Source organism: Panthera tigris, chromosome F3 (genome assembly GCF_018350195.1).
Source record: "Panthera tigris isolate Pti1 chromosome F3, P.tigris_Pti1_mat1.1, whole genome shotgun sequence".
In the NCBI taxonomy this organism is placed as follows: Eukaryota; Metazoa; Chordata; class Mammalia; order Carnivora; family Felidae; genus Panthera; species Panthera tigris.
In genome coordinates, this window is record NC_056678.1 from 65,902,364 (window position 1) to 65,929,625 (window position 27,262).

At 46.3% G+C, this 27,262-nt stretch overlaps 1 protein-coding gene across 1 annotated transcript in view; it reads left to right on the forward strand.

Annotated features, from left to right (window-relative positions):
• SPTA1 (spectrin alpha, erythrocytic 1) overlaps positions 1 to 27,262 on the forward strand; it is a 70,625-nt gene that overhangs the window by 13,281 nt on the left and 30,082 nt on the right. The window contains exons 11-30 of the mRNA XM_042976326.1: positions 671 to 808; positions 1,401 to 1,511; positions 2,997 to 3,074; positions 3,222 to 3,377; positions 5,017 to 5,221; positions 6,677 to 6,858; positions 8,480 to 8,723; positions 10,216 to 10,338; positions 13,187 to 13,404; positions 14,181 to 14,273; positions 16,404 to 16,541; positions 17,310 to 17,461; positions 17,579 to 17,765; positions 19,335 to 19,436; positions 20,412 to 20,503; positions 21,285 to 21,429; positions 22,191 to 22,372; positions 24,306 to 24,405; positions 24,520 to 24,717; positions 25,512 to 25,655. Coding sequence (XP_042832260.1) covers positions 671 to 808; positions 1,401 to 1,511; positions 2,997 to 3,074; positions 3,222 to 3,377; positions 5,017 to 5,221; positions 6,677 to 6,858; positions 8,480 to 8,723; positions 10,216 to 10,338; positions 13,187 to 13,404; positions 14,181 to 14,273; positions 16,404 to 16,541; positions 17,310 to 17,461; positions 17,579 to 17,765; positions 19,335 to 19,436; positions 20,412 to 20,503; positions 21,285 to 21,429; positions 22,191 to 22,372; positions 24,306 to 24,405; positions 24,520 to 24,717; positions 25,512 to 25,655 — 2,988 coding nt within the window. The remainder of the gene's footprint in view (positions 1 to 670; positions 809 to 1,400; positions 1,512 to 2,996; positions 3,075 to 3,221; positions 3,378 to 5,016; positions 5,222 to 6,676; positions 6,859 to 8,479; positions 8,724 to 10,215; positions 10,339 to 13,186; positions 13,405 to 14,180; positions 14,274 to 16,403; positions 16,542 to 17,309; positions 17,462 to 17,578; positions 17,766 to 19,334; positions 19,437 to 20,411; positions 20,504 to 21,284; positions 21,430 to 22,190; positions 22,373 to 24,305; positions 24,406 to 24,519; positions 24,718 to 25,511; positions 25,656 to 27,262) is intronic.

Here is a 27,262-nt window from a genome sequence, read left to right on the forward strand (position 1 = left end):
AAAGGAAACCGAGATCCTTGCAAATGCACCTATTATCCTGGGAGCCTGAGAAATCTGTGCTGCCTTTTTGCTGGACTTAGCACGGCAGCATTGCCGATAGACTGGGATTCCTTGGGCAGACGTGTGAGCAGGAGAAAAAGGCTCATATGGGTTTGAGAATGTCACCTTTCTCTTTCCTTGGGGGTTCTTATTGGCTGTCAGAAGGGAATACAAACTTCTCAGAACGATCATTTACGTGCTGTATAAACGTCACCTTCCTCCAGCGTCCATCTTTTTTAGACACTGCACTTTGCTCTGGGACACTTGTATTATCTAACAATCACTTGGAGTGATGATGCTGTCATGGTGTGCCCTCCTATGATCCCGGTCCCCATCCCCGTGCCCTCCTATGATCCCGGTCCCCATCCCCACCCTTTAAATCCCTGTTCGGTGCAACACCTGCCACACTCTCCTCCCCGCTTCTTTCCATCGGAATTCATCTCTTCTCCGTCATTTCTACGTATTAAGCGTATCGTTGTGCCTCTGTTGTGGCATTTACCCTCATTTCCCTGCCACGTTGTTCACCTAGACATTGACGTCTGCAGAGAAAAGCCCGCTTCTTGTTCATTTGCGTGTCCTTCCAAAGGCCTGGCATTGACTGGACGCTCACGTTGTCTCCTCCTTTCCAAAGATGACCACACTCGCCAGTGACTGGGCTGCCCTGCGAGGGCTGTGGGACCAGCGGAATCATCAGTACGAACAGTGCTTGTATTTACACCTCTTCTATCGTGACAGTGAGCAGGTGGACAGCTGGATGAGCCGACAGGAGGTAACGGGAGGGGACCCTTTACCATGGGACTGCCATCGGTACCCTCACAACTGCTGCTGAGGGCTGGGGCTTGTCCCAGGTCCTGGAGGGTGATCCGTGGGGAGAAGAAGAGAGCAGCCCTTTCCATGAGGCTCTTAGAATTCCCTCATGAACAGAAGCCTAGAAAAATACCCAAATACACAGCAGAGAGGCTTTAACTGCAAGCCAACAGGAGGCCAAATGTGTATCAAAGTGCTAAGGGATCAGGGATAGAAAGTGGTGATGAGTCAGGGTTAAGCAGAGATGTCCTGAAGGAGGTGAGGGGTCCTCTTGAGGCAGCGCTGGGGGCTCAGAATGGTGCCTGGATTGGCCGGGCGGATTCTATGTGGACAGACCCAGAGACAGAGGTGGTAAAGTGTGCGGGAGGATTAGGAAGGCATCTGAAGTTCCTGCTGTTTGAGGTTGGTCCCCACACACCACCCCGCCATGTGCTAATCCCACCTTGTTCTCCCACCACCTCCCTTCCATCCTTAGTCCCTGTGTCAGAGGTGTTCCAAAAGCAATGATTCTCACCAGTGAGGAGAACGGAGATGTGTCTCTCTGTCTCCTACAGGCCTTCCTGGAAGATGAGGACCTGGGGAACTCCCTGGGCAGCGTGGAAGCCCTTCTGCAGAAGCATGATGACTTTGAGGAGGCCTTCAATGCCCAGGAGGAGAAGATCACAGTAAGAAGCGCCCCCAGTGTGGGCGCCGCCTCCCTGTTTGTTTGCGTCATGAGACAACTCCCGTCCTCAGAGAGGACCACGTGTCACTGCCAGACGTAACATGAGGATTATTTTTAAAAGAGGAAACATCCAGAAAAGTATTCATACCCATCTTGCCGTCACATTTCTTGTTCCACAAAGCGTTATTTCGCAAGTTTTTAAAGATTTTGGCCATTCGCATTTTCCGATGAATTGCAGGACTGCCTTATTTTTTCTACAGTGTGGATGGTTGTTATTGGATCCACATCTGATAGAGAACCATTACTTAGAAGTTTGAAAGGTATTTTACTTATAACGTATTACTTATTTAGCTTTATCTTCTCCAGGAATGTCTCCATTTAGTTTTCTCTGGTATAATCTAGATGCCTAAGTAACATCTGTGCATTCCTGTATATCCTCAGCTTTGTGTCTCCCATCTAATGCAACCACGGTCTTCCTGTGAAGCCTACGTTACCATGTCCCAGAAACTGGTCAACGTATAAGCAGGGCTCAGACAAGTGCAGGAAGATTTTATTGGTCCAGTAGACTCTATGTCTTTGGCTGTCTCTTAGGCTGGTGCTGGCTTTTAACTCACACACGTCTGCATATAGGACCACAACCAGCAGCAACAACCCTAACAATAAAATTCTAAGCCCTGTCTGTCAATCTTCAGTCAACATGGAGATTACTATGGTCTCTTATCAGTCCATGTGATCACTCTGTTGATTGTCACGGGTGAAAGCTAAAATAATTTATTCTTTTAAAAATGATATCATTTATAAACGTTTATTGATTTATTTTTGGGTGAGAGAGAGAGAATCCCAAGCAGGCTCTGAGCTGCCAGTGCAGAGCCTGACACAGGGCTTGAACCCACACACCGTGAGATCACGATCGGAGCTGAAGTTGGACACTTAACCGAGGGAGCCACTCAGCTGCCCCCATGCTTCATTTATTTTAAGATTACTTTCCTATTCCTGATCCCTTAACCCATTCTGAGCTCTAAAAATCTGAGGAGTTGATGAATGAATATGAGTAAACGTTTTGGATACTTGTTCCCATGCAGCTAGAGATACAGATGTATAACAGATAGGGGGAGAGAGGAGAGAGAGAGAGAGAGAGAGAGAGAGAGAAGGTGCTGGCTACTGGACATGACTATATCCACAGTGCATCCTCCTGAAAACTTCAGAATAGATCAACTATTCACCTTCAAGTGACACCAAAATTCATATACTATAAACTAGATTTTAAAAATATTATGGAATAAATGGGTAATTAATTTGTCAGGTATACATTTTTGAAACAGAAGTTGTGACAGAGGTCGGAACTAGTACCCAGATCTCCGATCCCAAAACTTGTACCCTTCTCACATTTCCAGGCTTCCTGTCTACAGTTGGCCAAATGCTGGCCACTGACTCAGGGGCCCCCAGTAGAAAAACCACTCCAGTTTTTATCGCTTCTGTTTTTCAGACCTTAGACAATAATGCCACCAAGCTGATCGATAACGACCATTATGACTCCGAGAAGATCGCTGCTCTCCGGGATAGCGTACGTCCGAGGCCACAGACGCACGTCTGCCTGCTTGTGCCGAGGGGCCAGGGGAGGCGCTGGGGGCATGGGCACTGAGGTGGGCAGTGAATCTCAGGTGTCCATATTTGGCTGTGCTGACCATGAGTGTGGTCACGGCTTTTGCAGCTCTTGTCCCGGCGGGATGCCCTACGTGCCCGGGCTGCCATGCGGCGCAGACTGCTGAAGGATTCGTGGCTTCTGCAGAAACTGTATGAGGACTCAGATGACCTAAAGAACTGGGTCAACAAGAAGAAAAAGTTGGCCGATGATGAAGACTACAAGGTAAGCGGGGTTTTCAGATCCTGGGCACACTCAGCAGGACTGAGTTTCGGGGGCCGAAAGTCTTAGCGTGGAAAGGACGGTAGTGTTCAGCAGGCGAGCCTCCTTTACAGAGGAGCGTCATGAATCCCTCAAGACGCAATATCAAGCTGAAAGCCAAGAGTCTGGCTTCTGGATTTCCCGTGCCCTGCTGCCTCTCACCTCTTCCCTGGCACAACTTCTAATGTCCTGTAATGTAACGGGGAAAGGGAGGGACTGTTTTTTATTAGGCTGCTTCTTGTCCCTTGGCCCCCTCTGCTGCTCTCCTGGGCACCTTTAGAATAGGAACACTCTGTGTCCGATCCTGGTGGATGTTCACGTTTACCGAAAGCTACTAGGAACCTAAATGTAACCTCAAGGTTTGACGTAATACAGAGTTACACAGTTTCCTATCTAGAAGGGAATGGCTCCTTATTTTTACTGATGAGAAACCAATAAAATTTGAATTGGAAAGGGAATTTGGATTTGAATTGGAAAGGGAATTTGGATTTGAATTGGAAAGGGAATTTGGATTTGAATTGGAAAGCGAATTGCCCAAAGTTACACAGTTATTTAAAAGGCAGTTTAGGGGCACCTGGGTGGCGCAGTCGGTTAAGCCTCCGACTTCAGCCAGGTCACGATCTCGCGGTCCGTGAGTTCGAGCCCCGCATCGGGCTCTGGGCTGATGGCTCAGAGCCTGGAGCCTGTTTCCGATTCTGTGTCTCCCTCTCTCTCTGCCCCTCCCCCTTTCATGCTCTGTCTCTCTCTGTCCCAAAAATAAATAAAAAACATTGAAAAAAAAATAAATAAAATAAAAGGCAGTTTAACAGAAGCGTTTGAAGCATGAATTCTGGAGAAGGTGAACCTGGGCTTGAATTCTCTCCCTGTTCTGTCTCAGGTTATGCGACTTAGGCAAATTCTTGAGTTACCTCTGACCCATAGATTTCTCTACCTTGGGGTTGTGTAACATGCGTATTTTTCACTCATTGGTGTTATGTAATATAAACTATTACATACACGTATACATACTCATAAACTTCCACATTTACAGTCAAGGCTGGAATTAGTCTCTTAATTTCTAGGCCAATATCTATTCACAATATTTACTTTTCTTGACTTCATTCGGTCTTCAGTGTATACCTTGATCCTGAGCATCTTATCTGTACCTTTCATTTTGTAAAACTCCATAACCTGTGTTTGCATTCTTCAGAGGAGCTGTGCCTCCAGGGAATGGAGGGTAAACAGATCTTCTCCAGATGGGGCAAAGGGGTGAATGGTTCAAGTATCAGGACAGGAATGAGGAAAACTTGTCACCTTTCATGACGGTTCTCTGATTGTTTATACTTGCATGGCGTGCCTTATTCAAAATTAATCTTCAGGAGTTATCTAGGCTCTGTAGAAATACGTGTAAGAATCGATTAGCCACATGTGTTGTGTGGATAGATGGAGGGGATGGCCACGTGAGTTTGCTAACCTTCTCTGGCTCAGTACTCGGACCACGACTGTTGCCTTGTTTCCTTTCCTTAATGCCGTTGTGTTTACAGGGACAAGTGACCCCTATCCTCAAAATTCCTGCTCCCCATTCTTTAGATTAATAGTTTCCTTGTCTTCGGTCTTGTCTCAGGATACTCAGAACTTGAAGAGCCGGGTTAAAAAGCAAGAAGACTTCAGAAAGGAGTTGCAAGATAATCAACGCCTGCTCAACACGCTGGAGAAAACTGGCCAGGAAATGATTGAGGCTAATCACTACGCCTCGGACAAGGTGATGGCTCGTGTGGCTGAGGTTGTCAGTCTCTGGAAGGAGCTGCTGGCAGCCATGGAGCAGAAAGGTGAGGAGCAAGGGTTTTGGTCAAAGGCTACTTCCTAAATTCTGGAACCTACCCTTTTCACCTTTGCTACCTTGAATGACCACCGTGAGAAGGAACGCCGTTCGTCTCTTCCTGTAATGATCAAGGGGTTTTTACAATCCAACCCGAATTTATCACAGCATTAGATATGGACAGTTTTATGTTCTCTTCACGTATGTAGGTTTAAGCAAAATTACTTTTGTTTTCTTCACTTTGCTCCCACTTTTTTTTTCTTTCTCCCGAATAAACATTCTGGAGCCACGAATCCAACATTGGCTACGCACCTAGAACTAGACTCCTTAACTCAAGTTTCACATATTTGGGTTCTATAGATGAGATATTATGACCCGGGTTATTAACTTAGACATTAAGGCTGTCAGCACCACATGTGATGCTCCTGCTAAATTTATTCTTATAAATAGGGCTTGACGACTTGCTTTTTTTGCCTCCTTGAGAGTGTTCAGGCTCTGCCGTAAGCTCTTAAAAACAAATCGCCGTATGTCTACTTGAATAATCTCTAGGCACCTTTAACTTCCTTTCTCTAGAAAATCAGTTGTGAGCACTAGGTGTTGTATGGAAACCAATTTGACAATAAGCTTCATATATTGGAAAAAAAAAAAGAAAATCAGTTGTAGTAAATTGACACAAACAAGGAGGTTTTCCCATCAATAATCTCCTTGTTAGATGCAGACTCCATCTATAGACATGACTCTGCCCTAGTTATAGGAGAGATGTACCAGGCTCATTCTGTTGGATAGCATTCTAATTTTGGGTTTAGGGGAAAATCTAACCGGACAGTAACAGTAAGACGTCACTGCTACTCCCCCCCATCAGGGGACACATAAATTGCCTCACAGATATAATGCAAATAATTGCTGTAAGGTCAAAGAATGAAGAGTTTAGTTGAGAACAGTGTGGATAATCAAGGCATTTTCTGGAAGAGATAATCATGAGGCGTGGCTCATGATGGGGACTAAGAAGGACTGGCAATGTTCTGAGAAAGACATTTATAAAAAAGACACCTCGAAATTTCAAATGGAGCCAATCCCGATTTTATCCTTCCCTGGAGAAATGCGGTACTTGGGTTTGGATTCCTTTGAAAAGGAGGCCTCATTAGAGAGTAATAAACGTCGTAGGAAAATACCCAGGATGGTTAAAATCTAATACAGGGGGACTGTAAGTCACCAGGGAATAAACTGATTGTGTACCTTTGTTTTGAGAATGGACGCTACCCTATTTAAAAACAAATGCCATCCGAGTTCTACAAATTCAAGGTGATATTTTTTTTTTTTGTATAACCACGTCCGGGATGGGTATCTATATTTTTTTCTCATCAGAACATCAATATACTGTATTCCTCCTTACGTGGATGGAAGGTGTGCCATTGTGTAACGAGAAAGCGATGGCCCCTGTCTCAATCCGAACGCCTTCTTCCAGGGACGCAGTTGCATGACGCTAACCAGGAACTACAGTTCAAGAACAATGCGGAGGACCTAGAACACTGGCTGGAAAAGGCAGAAGAGGAGGCTGCCTCCGAGGACTATGGGAAAGGCCTGGCAGACATCCAAAGCCTGCTCCGGAAACACGGCCTCCTGGAGTCCGCTGTGGCCACCCGCCAGGTGGGTCGCCAGCCCTTTGGCCGCGGTAGGCCGGGGCACCCCTACGTGCTCCGAGCACCCTCGTGATAAGTAACTCTCGAAAGAAAAAGAGAGCGAGGCACCAAAGGTAAAACCGCCCGAGTTTTAGCTGGTCAGCTGCCCCTTCCTCAGATCTTCTCTAACGTGGCCATGGCGCTGGGTGCCCGTGGCCTCTGTCAGAACCCCGTGGCTCGTGGGGCTTTGTGGGCTCTCCTACCTTTGGCATCACACCCTCCCTGCCAGAAACTTGGGCTTCGTATTCCGGCTCGTCACTCACTAGTTAGGTCACCTCCGGTGTGTGTTTTCACCCGATTCTCACCTGTACGAGAAGGTTTGGACAACATTGCCTCCTCCTGTTCCGGCACCCCGGGATGCAAAGCTTGGAAATATCTCGAATCCCACTTCTTTTATGTTTTAGTTAAGAACACTGAAGCCCACAGCGGTGACGCGACTTCCACGAGGTCACGGAGAACGTTGCCAGCAGGGCGAGGACTATGATGCAGATACGTTAGGCTCTTAGTTTAGGGGTTATCCCCCTGACATCCCACCAGACTGTGACTTAAGCTCATCCACGGAGTGGTTAGAGTGTAGACACTGTGTGTGATGTTCCGGAGAGCCCGCTTCTAGCTGACTCACTTTCTCATCCCCCGGGGTCCTAGCTTGTATTTAAAAATGACTGTTGTTCCCTAGAAAGTCCTACTGATCTGTCTTATTAAAATACACTTTTATGATGTCCGCTCTTTGGGTTAACTGGGACAGACAGAGTAATCTACAGGAAAAGAAAACTTGAAACAAACCCAGACTCTTCGGTTGCCCCCCATGGTGGCAGGTGTGGGGGGCGGGGGGCGGTTGATGGAGGTTGAAATGAGGTAACAAAAACAGCGACATTCCTTTTGGAAGCCTCACATTTCATCCCCTGGACATTGTTCCTGCTACACAACCAAGTTCAGCCTGGGAAGTTCCCGTGTTAGTTACAGCTGCAGCTCAGGTTAAGGGAAGAAAAGGAGCAGAAGGGGAGCCGAGAGAGAAAGGCTCCCTCCATTTTGCTCAGGGCCACGATTTATTAACACTCCCCGACAGTTAAGGCTCTGATTATTGTGGTTTCCCTGATTCCCTTGGCACGCTCTATACATATTCAGTCTTTCTGCAAAGTGGCTTAAGAATTACTTTCCTATAAATAGCTCTTAGGTGAAGAAGGGGTCCTCAATCTAGCAACCCCTGCCACACTGTCTCACGGATGTGATTAGAAGTCATCACACGGTACCAACGGGAGTTGATTCTCCCCACGACCTCCCCATGCCATCCCCCCACACCCCTTTCTACTAAATGATGGGATTTCCTGGGGCGCCTGGGTGGCTCAGTCAGTTGAGCGTCCGACTTTGGCTCAAGTCATGATCTCACAGTTCGTGGGTTCAAGCCCCACGTCGGGCTCTGTGCTGGCAGCTCAGAGCCTGGAGCCTGCTTTGGATTCTGTTGTCTCCCTCTCTCTGCCCCTCCCCTGCTTGTGCTCTGTCTCTCTCTGTCTCTCAGAAATAAATAAATCTAAAACAAAAAAACATTCAAATGATGGGATTTCCTGACACCTATTCCATCTCTCCCTCAGGATCAGGTGGACAGCCTCACAGACCTGGCAGCATATTTTGAAGGAATAGGCCATCCCAATGCTGGTGACATACAAGCAAGGCGGGAGTCCCTGGTGTCCCGGTTTGAAGCCCTGAAGGAGCCACTGGCCACCCGGAAAAAGAAGCTCATTGACTTTCTGCACCTGCTGCAGCTGTTCAGGGACACAGAGGATGAGGAAGCCTGGATAGAAGAGACAGAGCCTTCCGTGGCTTCCACCTACCTTGGTGAGTCCTTGACCATGAGTGGGCAGAGCCACGGGGGAGGTCCAGGTGTGCAGACCTTTTGAGAGAGCTGGGACGCAATGGTGGGGGTGCTTTCAGGGTTTACTCTCAGCTTTCTCCCTGCACACTCGGGAAAATATTTTCCAGTCTTCCATAGGAGGTTTTTAAAAAAAATTCATACTGAAAACTTTACCTCCTAGAATAAGTCACAAACAGTGTCGTGAATGGAAGACCTCTGGGAAGAGCTGGAGTGCTCAGCTTTTCGCTACTTACTCTAACGTACTGCCAAGGTCATTGGCTGAGCAGCCATGGTTAGTGTTTAAGGTACCAAGTGATTTTGTCCGTAGCGTCAGTGCCTCCCTTTCGTAATGATCTGCGCTTCTTTTTTTTTTTTTTTTTTTTTTTTAATTTTTTTTTTCAACGTTTTTTATTTATTTTTGGCACAGAGAGAGACAGAGCATGAACGGGGGAGGGGCACAGAGAGAGGGAGACACAGAATCGGAAACAGGCTCCAGGCTCTGAGCCATCAGCCCAGAGCCTGACGCGGGGCTCGAACTCACGAACCGCGAGATCGTGACCTGGCTGAAGTCGGACGCTTAGCCGACTGCGCCACCCAGGCGCCCCTGATCTGCGCTTCTGAAAGGGTAAAAGGGGGCAGAACAGCAGAGAAAGTACAGACTTCCTGTATTTAAGGAGCTGTCAGTTCATCAGTGGGAGGCCACAGGTGGAAGGAGAACTCAGTGGCCACGTCTATGAGAAGCCGATGATGACGACAGTCTGGGAAAACTTCTAGAAGAGAAAAGACCTCTTTGAAGGGTCCATAGGCACATTTTCTGGAAAGTCATTTAGTGGGAAGTATAAGGAAGGGAATGTTGAAGGAAGAGGGAGGAACCCGTGGACAGGAGACAGGGGAGGGTAAAGTTAACACCTGGAACTCGGGAGCCAAGAAGGTGGAGGAAAATTAAGCATGCATACCACTTAGGAGGTGCTTGTGAATGTTAACAGCAAGGGAGGCATTTATATGTCATTTCTAATCTTAACAAAGAAAACTTCAAGACAGATAACACACCATTTTCTTGGTGAAACAACCTAAGTTGGAAGATTTAATAACTTTCTGACACCCATGGGTATTAGTCAGTGCAAGAGCCTACCTTTTAGAAAGTAATCTGATGAAAGACCATTGGTTGCAAGATATTGGAAGTTTTAGCTGAGGAGTTACTCGCCTCTCTACCTATCTTCGGAAGAGAACAGTGATTTATTTATCGTCTTTTGTAAAATGAGGAATTGAAACTTCTCAGCACAAAGAGGCAAGGGGAAGAACAACGCTGAGCAGAGTTAATTCAGACAAATAATATAAATTTCGGGAAGTGCACTCAGAGATCACAACCTCAAAAGAAGAACTTGTAGGTCGAAGAGTTACAAAGAAATAGACTTAGCCTCTTCTTATTCTCTACACTAGAACCACACCAGGCCCTGAAATTATTTTTCTTTGTAGGCAAGGACCTGATTGCCTCCAAGAAACTTCTGAACAGACACCAGGTCATCCAGGATGACATCGCCAATCATGAGCCACACGTCCGAACGATAACGGAGAGGGGAAACAAAATGGTAGAGGAAGGTACGATCGGTTCTGGTTGAACTGGCCAATCATCACTATGTTAAACTTAAGGGAAGAAGTTTGTTCCATTTTAGGGCTTCATGGGAATTGAAAGATACAAATGATCCACCTTCCCCCTCAATGCAGAAATTCCCCTTGGGCATTTCTGACAGGTGCAATGATGACACAATGTTGCTTATATATTCCAATAATAGGAACCCTCCTACCTCACAAACCAGTCATTTCTATTTTCCAATTAAGCCAATAAAGAAAAGATTTTATGCCAATAACCGATATATTCTCTAGGAGTTGCAGAATTTAGAATTGAAGTTCTAAAGCCCCATAAAACAGATCACACCCTTTCCCCACTTGGGAGCTTCCAGATCTGTGAAGACTTGCCTTAGGTTCCCAATGTCTTATAGTCTTGATGGTAAATAGCACCATTTATTTAAATCCCTTACTTTATATAGTCTTGATATGTCTCTTCCCTCCTGGCCTCCCGTCTTCAGAAACCCCTACTGCTTAAATATGATGCTCAAAACCAAGCATCAAATTCCAAGCAACAGTAGATTACACTGGGATTGTTTCTCCCTTGATTCAAGAATAAATTGGGGCCAGAAAAAGAATAAATCGTTGCCAGCCAGGATCCAGTTATCGAAAGTATAGTTTAAAATTCACATGGCTCTGCAAAAATTCAGATCTCAACAGTGATTCATTTGTGGTTGCTATGTTATTATAGTGATTCACCTTATTTTTTTTCCTTGAAATCTCCAATTGTAATTGTGGATTTTGTCTATTTCTTTCAGTTCTATCAGTTTCCGTTTCATGTATTTTGAAGCTATGTTAATTGTGTGCGGATATATTTAGGCTTGTTGTGCCTTCTGGATGAATTTAAATCCTTAACATTATGGTATAGCTCTCCGTATCCCTGGTCATACCCTGAAGCCTACTTAGCACGACTCTAATACAGTCACACCAGCTGTCTTTGATTCATCTTTGCACAATATATATTTCTCTATCTCTGCTCGTACTCTGTTTCTTTACGTTTAAAGCAGATTTCTTGTAGACAGCATGCAGTTAAGCTTTGAATTTATGTTACACAATCTGATAATCTCTCCCTTTTATTGGGATTGTTTAGACCATTTGCAGTTAATGCAATTATCAATATGGTTACAATTAAATCTAGCATCTTGTTATTTACTTCTTCTTACCAGTTTCCACGGTCTTTGGGTTAATCATGTATTTTTTTGTGATTCCATTTTTCTCTCCATATGTGTTTAGTAGCGATAGTTCTGTGGGGTATGTGTCTAGGGGAGTTGTGTGTATGTGTGTTTAGTTTAGAGTAGTGATTCTCCACTTGTGGTTTTGTGGGTTTCATAATAATGCTAACACATTACTTGCCTTTTTCATAGGCTTTCTTTCATAAATGCACAGTGAGGTTCCCTGCATGATGTGTGATAATGCCCTTTTGTTCTAACGGTGAATAGAATACACACTTGTCTATTCTTTTGTTTTAAAATTTTCCGTTTCAGTATCTGAAAGGGTGACCGTTAAATAATGTTTTAAGTTTATTTATTTATTTTGAGACAGAGAGAGAGAGAGAGAGCAGGAGAGGGGCAGAGAGAGAGAGAGAATCCCATGCAGGCTCTGCACGGTCAGAGCAAAGCCCACGTGGGGCTCAAACTCACGAAACTTGAGATCGTGACCTGAGCCAAAACCAAGAGTCAGACGCTTAACCAGACTGAGCCGCCCAGGCACCCCTTGCCTTCTTTTTGAAACCCATTTTCAGGAGACATAAAATTCTTGAGAGACAGCATCTGTCTTTCCGTACGTTAAAGACACTGCTGAATTGTCTTCTGACTTTGCGGGGTTTCTGATGTAAAGTCCGCTCTCGCCACAATCTCTGCTCCCCCGTGTGGAATGTGTCTCTTTTCTCTCTTACCCTTTTATGCTTTTCATCGCTGATTTTCAGAAATTTGATTACAGTATAACCTGGTGAGCTGTTCTTCGTTTGTTGGGTATGGCAATCACTGAGCCTCTCGGAACCCCCAAGGAAGACTGCATCCTGGAGCTGGTTTAGAGACGGGGCCACTACTGGGGTGCAATTCTGCCAGAACTCAGCTCATGTGTTGTAATCCCAGTGCATTTTGCTGGGCGCTGACTTTATCTGCAGCCCTGTGTGGGCCCCAGGGAAGTGGGGCCTCCTGCTTTGCAGCCACCTTGTCCTCACCTGGAGGGGTCTTCTTACACACGTGTGCAAGGGGGCACCAGTCTCACCTGCGAGGGGACCTCGGCACACACCTCCGAAGCCCCATCTCTGTGCAGCACCCTTCTTCGGCCCTCTGCTCCGTGGGCTCCGGCTGTCCCACCTGCCCCAGCTCTGGTCCGCCTGCCGAGCTCAGTGTGATAGCCGGCTTCACCCTCCGGCACAGCCTAGAGACTGCCCCGTGCATGGGGGGCACATGTCATTTCTGCCCCTTCTCTCATGAGTCACGATCCTCTGCCTGTTGCCTGAACATCATCAGATCTTGCGATCTGCCCAGTTTTCTAGTTGTTCCTATGTACTAAGCACCTTCCGGGCAGCAGCAACGATCGGTTGGATTTTCTGTTTATTCTAGACAGTATATGTTTTTGGAACTCTGAGCAGGACCCACACCTGGGTATTCTGTTTCAGGTCCGCGTGTTACAGACCACACCACCCCACTCACCGCCACGCACATCTACCCATCCTCTATCATCACCACACGGACTGCCCACGGTAGCGTCCTCCTACCTCCCTCTCTGTCTCTCCCAGGTCACCAAAAGGAGTGAGGTATGGTGATGTTAAGGAAGGGAGTACTCACCCTTCTTTTAACTAACTACTCCACAGGGCACTTTGCTGCAGAAGATGTGGCCTCCAAGGTCAAGGCTTTGAATGACAACATGGAGTCTCTCCAGGCTCGAGCAGCTAGACGGCAGAACGATCTTGAGGCCAATGTCCAGTTCCAGCAGTACCTGGCTGACCTGCATGAAGCCGAAGCGTGGATCCAAGAGAAGGCGCCTATTGTAGACAACACTAACTATGGGGCCGATGAAGAAGCAGCTGGGGTAAGGGGGGCATGGGGGTGGACATCGTCTAGTACGTACCAAATGGCACGAGACTGCGGGACAGCCGCACGCTCTGTTAGATTCTTTGGGGCTTCCAGAGTAAACACATTTGGCCTTCACCAGCAGGGATAACCTTGCAGTGGACACAGGTCCTAAGAGGTACACTACATTTTCCAGATCCCACAGAGATCTGTAGATTCCTTAAAGATTATCTAAACCCGAAAAGGCATGACCAGAGAGCCATCCCTGTCTTGGTCCCATCCTAACCTTCTAAGGCTAGCCTTGGAATTTCGCAAACCAACCATGGTTCTAACATATATGCGCTGTAATTACTTTATTGAAATAAAACCGGGCAGACATGTACCCTAAGGGTCATAATTATCTTCTAGGTCTTGCTCATTGCCTTATGGTAAGCCAGTATCGTATTTAGCAAACCTTCAGCGCTGGGGATAATTGCAGTGGGCATCTAAAGTATGCTAATGTTGAATCCTACACAGTAACGTCACTAGCTGTGATGTGTGTTGATAAAACACTCGTGCTATTTTGAGTTCATTTTGATTAAGCAAATATATCGAAATTGTTGACCTTCGAACTCCTGTTTTCCTACTCCTTGTCAATTTATAGTTAACAAAAGACCTCTTTATTATAGATGGAAAGTGTCTCTTACCGAGAATGAGGACAACTGATATAACCCAAGACTATAGCCCCACCACCCCCAGGAATGCATAGCGTTCTTCCTGTATTCGATTCTAACGATCCCTCCTCAACAAATCCAGGCTCTTCTGAAGAAGCACGAGGCCTTCCTGGTGGACCTGAGTGCCTTTGGGAACAGTATGCAAGCCCTGAGGGACCAGGCGGAGGCCTGCCAGGTGAGAATTCTGGCTTTGGGATGCCAGAAGCCACAATCCCCACCAGAGGACACAGGACTCTCTTTATGACTGGCTTTTACTTCCAATAACTGGGAAACAATTGCAAAGAAAATGCTAAATTCTAGGGTCCTTATCAGCAGAAATTGTAGCCTCTTCATAGCATTTGTAGAGATTTAATCCGGAAGGGGTTCTCCTCGTAAGAGCGATCACGTTCTCATTGATGTACTCTTGTTTTCTGTTTTCCTTCCTTTTATATTCCCACTCCTATCCTTTATTTATATCTCATTCTTACAGTCTTTCCTGATTCCTTGTCTTCCTTCTTAGTTGTTTTTATACATTTATTAGATGTCTACCCGATGCAAACCGGAATAAAAAATGATCCCGACAGCAGGACAGTTCCAGTCTATTAGGAGATCAGAGATTTCAGCAAATAAGTGCATATGATAGATACATGAACAGGAGAAAGGGTCTCAAAGAAAAGAGTGTTCCCCTCTCCTGAAATAAGAGTGTTGGAGGCTAGGAAGATCCTCACAGCTGAGGCAAACCGCTTTATCTGAGTTATTTTTTTAAGGTGGTTCACTGTGCAGACGAGGACAGGAAGGGCTTCTCTAGGCAAGAAGCACCAGGGCACAGAATGGCCAGGTGCATTTGGGATATGGCGCACGTGAATGGTGGAGAATGTGAGGCTGGCCCGGAGCCAGAGCCAGCAGTGGAGGCTTCTTCCGAAGAGGATGGGGGTGCCTCTTTGGGGTAGTGGAAGGAACAACAGAAACACCAGGAACAGCCTTTCTAAGGAGAGGGCGTGGACTCACATGCCAGGAGTAGACAACAGACAGGTGGTGTATGCCCAGTAACCATGTGTGCACAGAGCCTGCGTGCCCGCCGTCCTCGGCTGGCGCGGTGGAGCCTAAACGAGCAGACGGGTGTGCGTCTGTGTGTGTGGAGGACACGCGGTACTCGAGGGATAGAAAACCAGAGGGGCCTGTGAGGGGAGGTGTACACCCTCCGCTCTGATCTGAAGAAGGGGTGAGCCATTGCTTACAAAGGTGGGATCGTAATTTGTTCCTTCTCTCAGAGATGTGATGTTGGCAGAAAGTATATCGGTAGGAAATAAAATACCTTGGAGAGCAGGTTACTTGCTAAAGAGAGATACAAGGTCTTTGATCTCAGTTTATGGTCTCAATTTATGAAATTCTGTGGCCTTTCCTGTGCTGTAGGTCACCCATCTCTAAAAGCAAAGGCCAGGGGACATCTGGGTGGCTCAGTCGGTTGAGTGTCTGACTTTGGCTCAGGTCATGATCTTGCGGTCCGTGGGTTCAAGCCCCGTGTCGGGCTCTGTGCTGACAGCTCGGAGCCTGGAGCCTGTTTCGGATTCTGTGTCTCCCTCTCTCTCTTTGCCCCTCCCCTGCTCATGCTCTGTCTCTCTTGCTCTCAAAAATAAATAAAACATAAAAACAAAGGCCCACATTTTCTTGACATGATAATTTAAGGGTTAAGAGGTTGGAAGGATTGGGGCACCTGGATGGCTCAGTCGGTTAAGCATCCGACTTTGGCTCAAGTCATGATCTCACGGTCCGTGAGTTTGAGCCCCACATCAGGCTCTGTGCTGACAGCTCGGAGCCTGCAACCTGCTTCGGATTCTGTGTCTCCCTCTCTCTCTGCCACTCCCCCACTCATGCTCTGTCTCTCTCTCTCTCGCTCTCAAAAATAAATAAATGTTAAAAAAATTTTTTTTTTAAAGAGGTTGGAAGGATTGTCAGTGGAGGCCCAGGAAATGGAGAAGGTGATGAGAGATAGTGGGTCTTTCATTTTCTCAAACAATCTTCTGAAATGTTGGTGCATTTAATCCCTTATTACCTGCTTTACGAACTGGTGGCTTAGAACATTTGCCATGTTTCTGACAAACTACAAACTCACTTGCTCACTCTGTGTTCATATTCCCCAGCCGGCCTGTCCCCTCTTGCATCAGGGTGGAGAATATCTCTGGGAGCGACATGTTGCAATCTGTCTCTTATGGCAGCCATGCAGGAGGTTCCAGCCCGAGGCTCTCCCTTCCGTTCAGCCCAGGGCAACCCACCACCCTTGGGTCCAACACGTGCCTGACATGATCTGCTTCCTGCTTTTGTCCAGCAACAACAGGCTGCACCAGTGGAGGGAGCTGCCCGAGAACAGAGGGTGGTGGCTTTGTATGACTTCGAGGCCCGTAGCAATCGAGAAGTCACCATGAAGAAAGATGACGTCTTAACTCTGCTCAGTTCCATCAACAAGGTGAGTCTCTCTTCTGACCTTCTTCCCGTCGGCAAGACGGCCCTTCCACGGTCAACTCGCCCAACCTTGCCAGATACCCATGTTTTGGCCTCCAACACCTTTCTACTGCGGTCTCTCTTAAATCGCCATAATCTATTAAGTCGTAACTTTCTTCCAGATATCTTGTAAGATCCTGTAGTTATATTTTGGGGTTACAACACCAATTACAGTGAACCAAATGAAGACCCAAAAAGCTTCAGTAATTAGCCCAAAGACATATAAGCTATGAATGGCAGGTCTGCGATACTAAACTGTCCCTTTCTTCTCGTCTCCTTGCTTGTCTCCCTTCTGTGCCAATGGCCCTAGTGATGGGACGCCAATGGTCGGGGCTAGGGGGACCCTGAAAAAAGAGAAGTCTTTTGTCCACTCGGTTTTCTTCAATGTGGCAGAGACGGGTCTGTGAGAAAAGTAACCAAATATTGGCTCTTTTCAAAAGAGCTCAAACAACTTTTTTGAAAAAGAAGGTTTTTGAAAACCCCCACCATAGTTAAAGGTCTAATGTCACACGTCAAGATCCTTGATTTCAGAGGCTGACTTGTACAATCCCTGCAAGTCCTTATTTACCTCCTCCAACATCTGTGAAAATCACACGCCAGTCGTAAGCAGTGGTTTGCTTCTCTTGCCCTCAGCCTGTGCCTGTGCCTACAGGCTTCGTTATGAGAGTTGAAGCCTATCCTACCTGTGTTTTTCCGAGACCTAAGGAAGGAGTGGGGATCTCTCTCTCCTCAGGACTGGTGGAAGGTGGAAGCTGGTGACCACCAAGGCTTTGTGCCCGCTGTCTACGTCAGGAAACTGGCTCACGATGAGTTTCCCACGCTCCCGCAGCGGCGACGAGAAGAACCAGGCAGCATCACTGAGCGCCAGGAACAGATTGAAAAGCAGTAAGTTCTGGAGGCTGCCAACCCAGACAGTACTTGGCTAATCATTTCTTATTGGCAAAGACGCGTCTCATGTTTCGTGTTTCACGACACCTTCCCCTTCTCCCTGGTTCCGCGCAGGTACCGCTCCCTCCTCGATAGGGCCGAGGAACGCAGATGTCGCCTGCTGCAACGCTACAACGAGTTCTTGCTGGCCTATGAGGCGGGCGACATGCTGGAGTGGATCCAAGAGAAAAAGGCAGAGAACACCGGGGTGGAACTGGATGATGTCTGGGAGCTGCAGAAGAAGTTTGACGAGTTCCAAACGGTGAGAACGAGCGACTTTCTCCTCTAGACGGCTTTCTGGAAGTGACTACTGTTTCCATTTATTCCACGCCTGCCCCTAAGCGGTTGTTCAACTTCACATTTGCTAAATATCCGTCCCAGAGCTGCTGAGGGTCCCACATTTCAAATCCCTGCCTGGGTATTGGAGCTAGAAGGAAAACACAGAGGAGACTAGTCCCTGACTCAGCAGCCTGTGGTCCTTGCTGCTCCTAGACCCTTCTGGGACTGCTGGTGTCCCTGAGTTCTTCAGCACTTGCCCCACACTGCGCTGTGTTCTGGGAGCTCAGGTTGAGGGGGGAAGCTGGGGTGGGAAGGTGGGAAAACAACCTGACTTTACACTTAAGCAGTTTCTTTTTTTTTTTTTTAAGTTTTTACTTATTTATTTTGAGAGAGAGAGAGAGAGAGAGAGAGAGATGGAGAGACAATCCCAAACAGTCTCCAGAGCTCTCATCCCAGAGCCTGACATGGGGCTCAATCCCACAAACCATGAGATCATGACCTGAGCCAAAATCAAGAGTTGGACATTTAACTGACTGAGCCACCCAGGTGCCCCTACAGCTAGACAGTTTCTAAGTTTCTGCCTGCCTAAAACCCTCTGTCCTCTGTTCTCACAGATTTATTCCATACATTATCTAGTGGCAAATATAAACCTCTCCTTTCCTTTCTTTTTCTTATGATGCCTTCTACATAGAATTCAAGGTGACATATAGATAGATGATAGATAGATAGAGGACAGATAGATGACAGATAGGTAGAAATCTGGGTAGATAGATGGATAGATACACAGGCATATGGATGGATAGATAGATAGATGATAGATATAGATATCGATAGATAGATAGATAGATAGATAGATAGATGATAGATAGGTAGACATGGGTAGATAGATGATAGATAAATAGAGAGATGATGGATGGATAGATAGATAATAAGGATTATATGGATTATATATACACATACATGGAATACATAAGGAAAGAGAAAAGAGGATAGTGAAAGGAAGGGAGGCAAGGACAAAATTATAAAAGAACACCAAGAATGACACTCCCACGAGGAAGCTCATGGCCTCCCACGAGGAGGCCTTTGTACAATGTAATGGACAATATCGTCCCCATAGGTGTGGTGCTGAGCTCCTCAGAGAAGTTTCTTACAACATGACCTAAAGCAAGCAGGTCGCAGCTTAGTCTGTGAAATTCTATAGAAGGCAAAGGAATTTGTATGGGTTGGAAGCCACAGTATGCGGCTCAGGGAGAGACTCCTTTGATGGCGTCACTTAATCCAGGAGAGAATTTTAAGGAATCTAGGAAACTGGATGTGCTCTACACTCCAGAAAAATAGAAGCTCTCTTGCCAAGTTCTTGATAGCCACAGAGGGTCAGGGAGTTTAAAGGTAACTCTTCTTAGCAGCAGATCGGAGGGCATCTTCTTGTGCTTCGCAGGCGAGGTTAGCAGTATATTTAATATCTAGTCAAGTTGGGGCAGAGGTGAGCCGGAAGGTATGAAGATTCCTGAGAAGGGGATTTATACCGCTTTGGACAAATGTTCCCACCCAGGATCTGAAGGCCAATGAGCCTCGGCTGAGGGATATCAACCAGGTGGCAGATGATCTTCTGTTTGAAGAGCTTCTAACGCCAGAAGGAGCTCAGCTACGTCAGGTAAGTGAAGCTTCTTCCATTTCTCCTCACCGCCAGGCTGAGGTCTGGGGGTCTATGTCTCACTTAAATACATTCAGCGTCATATTCCACAGATCAGCTAGAACGGGCAGAAGGTCTAAAGCTGGCTTCAGATAAGGTCAAAGACAATAGTTCAAACGGTCTAACCACGTATATATTTAAACTGATCTGAAATCTATAGATCGCAGCACATACCTCCATCTTTTCTTACAAACACGGAAAATTCATGCCCAAACCCATGAATACAAAGAAAATGCAGTTAAGAAGCTCTGACAGTGGAAAAGGGTTAGTCAGGAAAGCTTAGTGGAAGGGACAAGCGCTGATGAGATCGGATGAAGGAAGGAGAAAACTATAGGTCAGTAGAGATGGGAGGTGGGGGCATTCTAGACCTGATTTAGATCGGGACCTAAAATCATAAAGATTTTATAAAAGATCTGATGAACGTGAGTGGGAGGTCCGCTCCAGCTCTCTGGGTTGTCATAAACCAGGGAAGATGTGTCCTCTGTCTCTTTTATGGCAGTCGACATGGGGTGAGAGGGAGAAGGCGTGTGCATAGGAATAACTTGTTTCCTCTTTATAAAGAAGTACAGCTCTAAGTGGTTGTTTAGCTTGGTCAATCTAGGATGCAGAAATATGGTAAAAACTTCTAACTACCAAGGCAACGTATTCCATTCACCTCTTGGAGACTGTAATTAGTCTCTGCAGCAGCAAACATCGGTTGCTGATCTAGGGTTGATGGTTCCACCCTGGAACGTCATTTGGGGAAGGAAAATGATCCCTTGCTTAACAGCATGAATGAGGGCCAAGCTCAAACTATCCAGGAAAGAAAGAAACCTGTGCAGTTTCGGAAGAGATCACGTGGAAACAGCCATGATGCAAGCCTCGTCTGGTCTTTGGACAGCGCTGAGCGACCTGCGTTAGCTTTCCAGCGGACTCCTGTGTGTCTGCTTCTTTCAGGAGTTGAATAATCGCTGGGACTCCTTGCAGAGGCTTGCAGAAGAGCAGCGACAGCTGCTGGGCAGCGCCCATGCTGTCCAGATGTTTCACAGGTGAGGAGGTACCCCAGAAAGGCCCCCAAGGCTGACGACTGCAGGGGACGCACAGAGGTCAGCACAGCACCCCTGAGACAGAGATAAGAAGGGGTTGGGCGTCTCAGTAGTGGATTCCTTTCTTGGCACGCGGGGTCCTCCCAGACAAGGAACTCTAATTTTCTAGTTCGTGGATCCTGGTGCATAATTCGCAGGTTGCATGATAGCTAATGCAACGGGGAGTAGACACAAGAGGTTTAAGTCATTATATTTCTGAACTAGCCGTAGGCAACAGGTTATCACATTGGCTCTGACTATCGATTTGACCATTTTTTTACATCTGATTCCAAATCTTTGTCCACACATCCATAGACGAGTAAGCAAACAAACAAACAAAAAATGGTGACCGAATGCCTTGACCGTGTATACGTGTATTTTTGAGCATGCAGAGGAGAGAAAGGAAAATGCAGACGGGTCTGGCTGCTTAGAAGGACTGAAGGTGGAAAGCCAGGAAGCAGTCAAGGGTGCACTCTGCAGCCAGGCCAGCTGGTGCAGACAGGCTCCACCAGGTGGCGGTGGAATAACCTTGCGAAAATGGCCCCCGTGGGGTTCAGTCTTGCCTATAGAGAATGGGAATGGTAATTGTACCTATGCCTCAGGTATTGGCGGGACAATTCAATGAGCCTACATTCTAGCACATCGGAAAGGGTGACGGGGATGATGGTAGAAATGACTTCCATGGAGCCAGCTGGTCTGCCTGTGGAATCCACTGTCACTCTAGTCTTTTCCTCTTGTGAACCAGAGAAGCAGATGACACGAAGGAGCAGATTGAGAAGAAGCTCCAGGCCCTCAGGGCTGCTGATCCCGGCTCAGACCTGTTCAGCGTTCAGGCCCTTCAGCGGCAGCATGAGGTCTTTGAGAGAGACCTTATGCCTCTGGAAGAGAAGGTGAGGTGTGCGCTCCCAAGGTGTCCCAACATCCCCCCCTCTCATTTACACCTGTCCGTGCCCTCGTTATTGCTTTCATTCCCCAGTCCCACACTCTTATACTTCTCCTTATCTTACTCCATACTTGCTTTTAGATCTGTCCCTACAGCAGGTGCACCAAAAGGACATGCCCAGGACCATGAACACAGAGGGAAAAGCATATTGCAATGACCTGTACTGTCCAAGTACCTCTGTAGTGGGTTCCAGGTGCCTAGACCATACAGAAGGCCCACAGCCTCAGACAGAGGGGGAACTGGCCACACCCAGGATAGCCTGGGCCAATCATATTCCCGTTCCCTTGTGAGGAACTGATAGCACGTAATCCCCCTCCACTATAAAAAAAGGCCTGGAACTTGCCAGATGCACACTGGAATAACACAGGGCATCATGTGGCTTGGTATTATCGTGCAGAGCAAAAAGAGCACAGAAAATGTCCATGTTAAAAAGACCTTCACATTAAAAGTCAGGACCCTTGGGGGCTCCTAACTGATGTTGCCACTGACCAGCAGAGTCACTTAACTGACACCTTCTTATCTTAAAAAGAAGGGTGATAATGTCGAGTTTGACTGCTTCTGGGAGTTATTGTGTGTACCCAAAGGGTTGGCATTATTTTATGAAGTAGTAAGATGTTCTTGTACCTCACTGACATCTATTTGAGGAGTGGACATGGCCAGGGCTCAGAAGTGTTATTTTGCTGAGATTCAGTCCTTGCACCTCCTCAGGTGACCATGTTGAGGGAGACGGCAGAGCGGCTCAGTGAGTCCCACCCAGATGCCGCTGGTGATCTGCAGAACCAGGGAATGGAGCTGAAGGAGACGTGGGATGACCTTCTAGGGTGCACGGAGGACCGTAAGCATGACTTAAATGAGGCCCGGCAATTCTACACGTTCCTCAACAAAGCCAGGTAAAGCTCCAGAGGCAGACTATGCCAAGTGGGGTGGGCGGTTTCCATGTTTGGTCTCTACATAGACCTTCTAGGAGCAGTCTGAGTATAGGTGTTCTTCACGGCTGGTTTGGAGGGTATGTCCACATCCAGATCACACCTCTGGCAAGACAAAAAGCTCCAGCTTGGTAGTTCAAGCCATAGGATACCAAAGTTGGAAGGAATGTGACACCATCTAGGTAAATCAAGTAAGCCTAGAGCATGGACGGTATACAGGGAGCTATGTCAGCAGCTGTAGAATATGGATGTTTTATTTCTACTAGAAAGGACAGAGGAGCACAGATAACCATGGTAGAACACAACACAGCCCAAACACGCATCCTAACAAATGCGTGGAACTAGCAAACAAAGGCACAAGGATAGGAAAGGTGTACCATGTTCATGAAGCAGGGGCAGCTGGCGCAGCGGTTCGCATGTCAGAGGGGTCAAGACAAGTATCAAGACATAAGCTTAGACATGTTGAGATAGAATCTTAGAGAATTTCCATCGCCTTGCTAGAGAGTCTAGACGTTATCATAATTGAGCAAATATACACTCTATCTGTGAAACAGTTTCCACATTCTGCCCCATCTCATCAGTCTCCTGGGAGGAGTGTTGGGAATTGAGGATCCAGAAAGTCGTAGACACAATGTAATACTTTTGGAAAAAAAAAAAGGAGGCAAGTTTTGGTAAATAGTTGCAATTGCACTTGGCAGTCCCCTCTCCAATTCAGGTTCTCTGGAAAGCTATCATTTTTCATACAATATAAATAAATAGCATCCATAGATGCCCCCCACAATCACATATGTACTCATAGCTCTGTGTATATACAGATTCTGCTCTGACTTCAGATTCCAAGTCAAATGCTGCCTCCTTCTCTTTACGAAATCTTACTCTTCAATATGCAGAAATAATATCCCCCCTGTCCAAACAACTCTGACCTGATTCTACTTCTTTATGACCCTTTTGCTTTTCAGGCTGTTTTTGAAGAAATAGGTATTAGCCTCTGTGTTTTGTTTGTTTGTTTGTTTGTTTTCTTTCAGTCTACAGTGTGAGCTCCTTGGAGACACAAATATGTCTCTTCTGCAATGTTTGGTACTTAATGAGCACCCAGTGAACCCTAGTTGTTTGACTAAGTGAATACATGAGTTTACAAGAGAAAAGACCCTTCTGCCTCAGAGTGGATATTTGCTGTTTCTCCCACAAGAGGAAGGACGCCCTCTATGTGATGCTTAATTTGGGCATCACGCAGTGTTGCTAGTCAGGACGTTATTACTTGACATTACTCTCTGGGGTGATGGACTTTAGCTCTCCTTGTCATACCTCTTGACTGCTATTGGAGTAAGAAATGGGCCCGGGTCTCATCGACAGCATGGAGTGTGTGTGTGCGTGTGCATGCTGGCAGAGCACGTACTAGATTCTTTTAGGAATAAAGTAAAAGCGAAGACATGCCTTCCTTGAGATTCCATAAAAGATTGATCTTTAAACTGAAGAATCCACTTTTTAGGGACAAGAATCATTACGGGTAATGGAATATGTGTCGGTCCAGGATTCGAGTGTCTGGGTTCCAGTCCAGATGTCTGTTTCGCTCATACTGCATGAGAACATCACTTACATTCTCTAGGCTGGCCTCCTCATCTCCAAACTGACAACAAAACAGTTCCCAGAATCCTGTACAGGATTATTGCAAGACCTGAAAGAGATAATACATGCAGAGACGTTTTCAAACATGGGGGATTGCCATTATTAAGTCAAACAGTGAAAGGGCTGTTTGCAGAGGGCCTACAAAGCAGAGAAAGACAGATGGAAAGTGTTCCTCTAGAAATGTTTTCTAGAGAGGAAAAACCCAAGGACAGGTAGCCCTGTAACAAGCTGCGGGGTCGTCCTATCAATCCCAATATGTCTGTTTCTCTAGGGACCTAGAGAACTGGATGAGTGGCATTGGTGGCATGGTATCATCAGAGGAGCTGGCTGAGGATTTAACTGGCACAGAGATCCTGCTGGAGCGACACTCGGTAGGGGCTACAAAAGCCATAGCCGCCGACCACATGACCTCCCGACCTTCCCTCATCTTACGACTCTGATGAGATGTCACTGGCATCACCAGTCTCTTCCGTTTTCCAACACAGGGGCATTATGCTGACATGGAGGCTGAGGCTCCCACCTTCCAGGCCTTAGAGGAATTTGGCGGAGAACTTGTAAGAAGTGGGCACCATGACAGCCCTGAAATTCAAGAAAAGCTCGAAGCGGTCAGGCAAGAGAAAGGTGACTTGGAGAAAGCTTGGGATCAACGCAAGAAGATGCTGCATCAATGTCTGGAGTTGCAGGTAAAGCAAACTTCACACCGTTTAGCAGGATAGCCTCAGACCATTCCTTCTATGCTAGTGTGCATGGTTACTCCAGATGCTCATTTCACCGGACTTACCATCCCATAAGCACAAGGACGTTCCTTGACTATCTGCCCCTGTATTCTCATCATTGTGGTGTTCTCTGCTCTGATCCCTGTTAGAAGAGCCAAACAAAATGGGGGTCAGCTCTTGGCATGGGATGGGGTGATTATTATTATAATGTATTCATTGATTGAGAGTTTGGTTGATGATTCTTATTCTTACGCTACTGTGTGCGAAACCCCGGAAACAGAAAGATTAGTAAGATAACGTCCCTTTTCTTAAATAGTGAAATTAGACATGTAGACAGCTGATTCTAGCACAGTAAGATGATTCTTAATAAAACAAAATGTATGAATATTTTGAGGCTGAAGAAGAGGGAGTGATTATAGCCAGTGAGGGAATGTACGAGAGGGTCATTGACGACCGTGAGGGTAGTGTTTATGACAGTCTGAAAGAAATAACCAGCCAGCATCCACCAGGCACAGCATATGGGAAACCTCACCCTGAGAATGGAGCCTATATAAATATACACTATAGCTTATTTGAAAACATAAGATGTGGTTTCAGGGAAGAGTGAAAGGTCCAGTATAGGTAAGATTCATGGTATGAATGTTTCTTGGGAGAATATAAGCACCCCTTACGGCATCTCTTATATCAGTGTTGTAGGAGAGGGATAGATTCTGTCCTTGGCGCCCTGGATTGAATATAACCTCTACTTTAATTCCCCGTAGTTGTTCCATGGGAGCTGTGATCAGGCCGAGAGCTGGATGATGGCACGAGAGAATTTCCTGAGGTCAGAGGGAGCAGGCCCCTTAGACAGTCTGGAGGCCTTGATGAAGAAACGGGATGATTTGGAGAAAGCAATCAATGCCCAGGTAATAACAACCAATCTAAGAGTTCCAATAATAAATGTTAGTAATAATAACAGAAATACCAATACATACATGTCGTTTCATGCTTTGGAAATATTTTTTTATGAAATTTATTGTCCAATTGGTTTCCATACAACAGCCAGTACTCCTCCCAGCAGATACCTTCCTCAATGCCCATCCCCCACCCTCCCCTCCCTCCCACCCTTCCCCCATCAACCCTCAGTTTATTCAGTTTTTAAGAGTCTCTTATGATTTGACTCCCTCCCTCTCTAACTTTTTTTTTTCCTTCCCCTCCCCCATGGTCTTCTGTTAAGTTTCTCGGGATCCACATAAGAGTGAAACGTATGGTATCTGTCTCTCTCTGTATGACTTATTTCTTTAGAAATATTTTAATTCCCATTTGCTTCTTACAGAAACCTATGAGGTAGATAGGGCAACTTGATACCGTGGCTTAGTCTTACCCAGGTCACACACGACATCGGAACATCTTACTGCCAGCCCGGCCTTTTAAAACCTAACTTTTAGCATTGGAAGTGACTTTAAGTACTGTTTACCCCAACATCTCAGCCAATGCAGGACTCATCCTCTACGATGGCCATGGGAGGAGTCTGTTCTTTAAGGGAGCTCAGTACTAAAGAGCCCATCTTAGTGTCATTCATAATGTTTGTCTTCCTGTTGAGTTTTTTTTTTTCTCATTTTTTTTTATTTTTTTATTTTTTTATTTTTTAATATATGAAATTTACTGTCAAATTGGTTTCCATACAACACCCAGTGCTCATCCCAAAAGGTGCCCTCCTCAATACCCATCACCCACCCTCCCCTCCCACCCACCCCCCATCAACCCTCAGTTTGTTCTCAGTTTTTAACAGTCTCTTATGCTTTGGCTCTCTCCCACTCTAACCTCTTTTTTTTTTTTTTTCCTTCCCCTCCCCCATGGGTTTCTGTTAAGTTTCTCAGGATCCACATAAGAGTGAAACCATATGGTATCTGTCTTTCTCTGTATGGCTTATTTCACTTAGCATCACACTCTCCAGTTCCATCCATGTTGCTACAAAAGGCCATATTTCATTTTTTCTCATTGCCACGTAGTATTCCATTGTGTATATAAACCACAATTTCTTTATCCATTCATCAGTTGATGGACATTTAGGCTCTTTCCATAATTTGGCGATTGTTGAGAGTGCCGCTATAAACATTGGGGTACAGGTGCCCCTATGCATCAGTACTCCTGTATCCCTTGGATAAATTCCTAGCAGTGCTATTGCTGGGTCATAGGGTAGGTCTATTTTTAATTTTCTGAGGAACCTCCACACTGCTTTCCAGAGCGGCTGCACCAATTTGCATTCCCACCAACAGTGCAAGAGGGTTCCTGTTTCTCCACATCCTCTCCAGCATCTATAGTCTCCTGATTTCTTCATTTTGGCCACTCTGACTGGCGTGAGGTGGTATCTGAGTGTGGTTTTGATTTGTATTTCCCTGATAAGGAGCGACGTTGAACATCTTTTCATGTGCCTGTTGGCCATCCGGATGTCTTCTTGAGAGAAGTGTCTATTCATGTTTTCTGCCCATTTCTTCACTGGGTTATTTGTTTTTCGGGTGTGGAGTTTGAT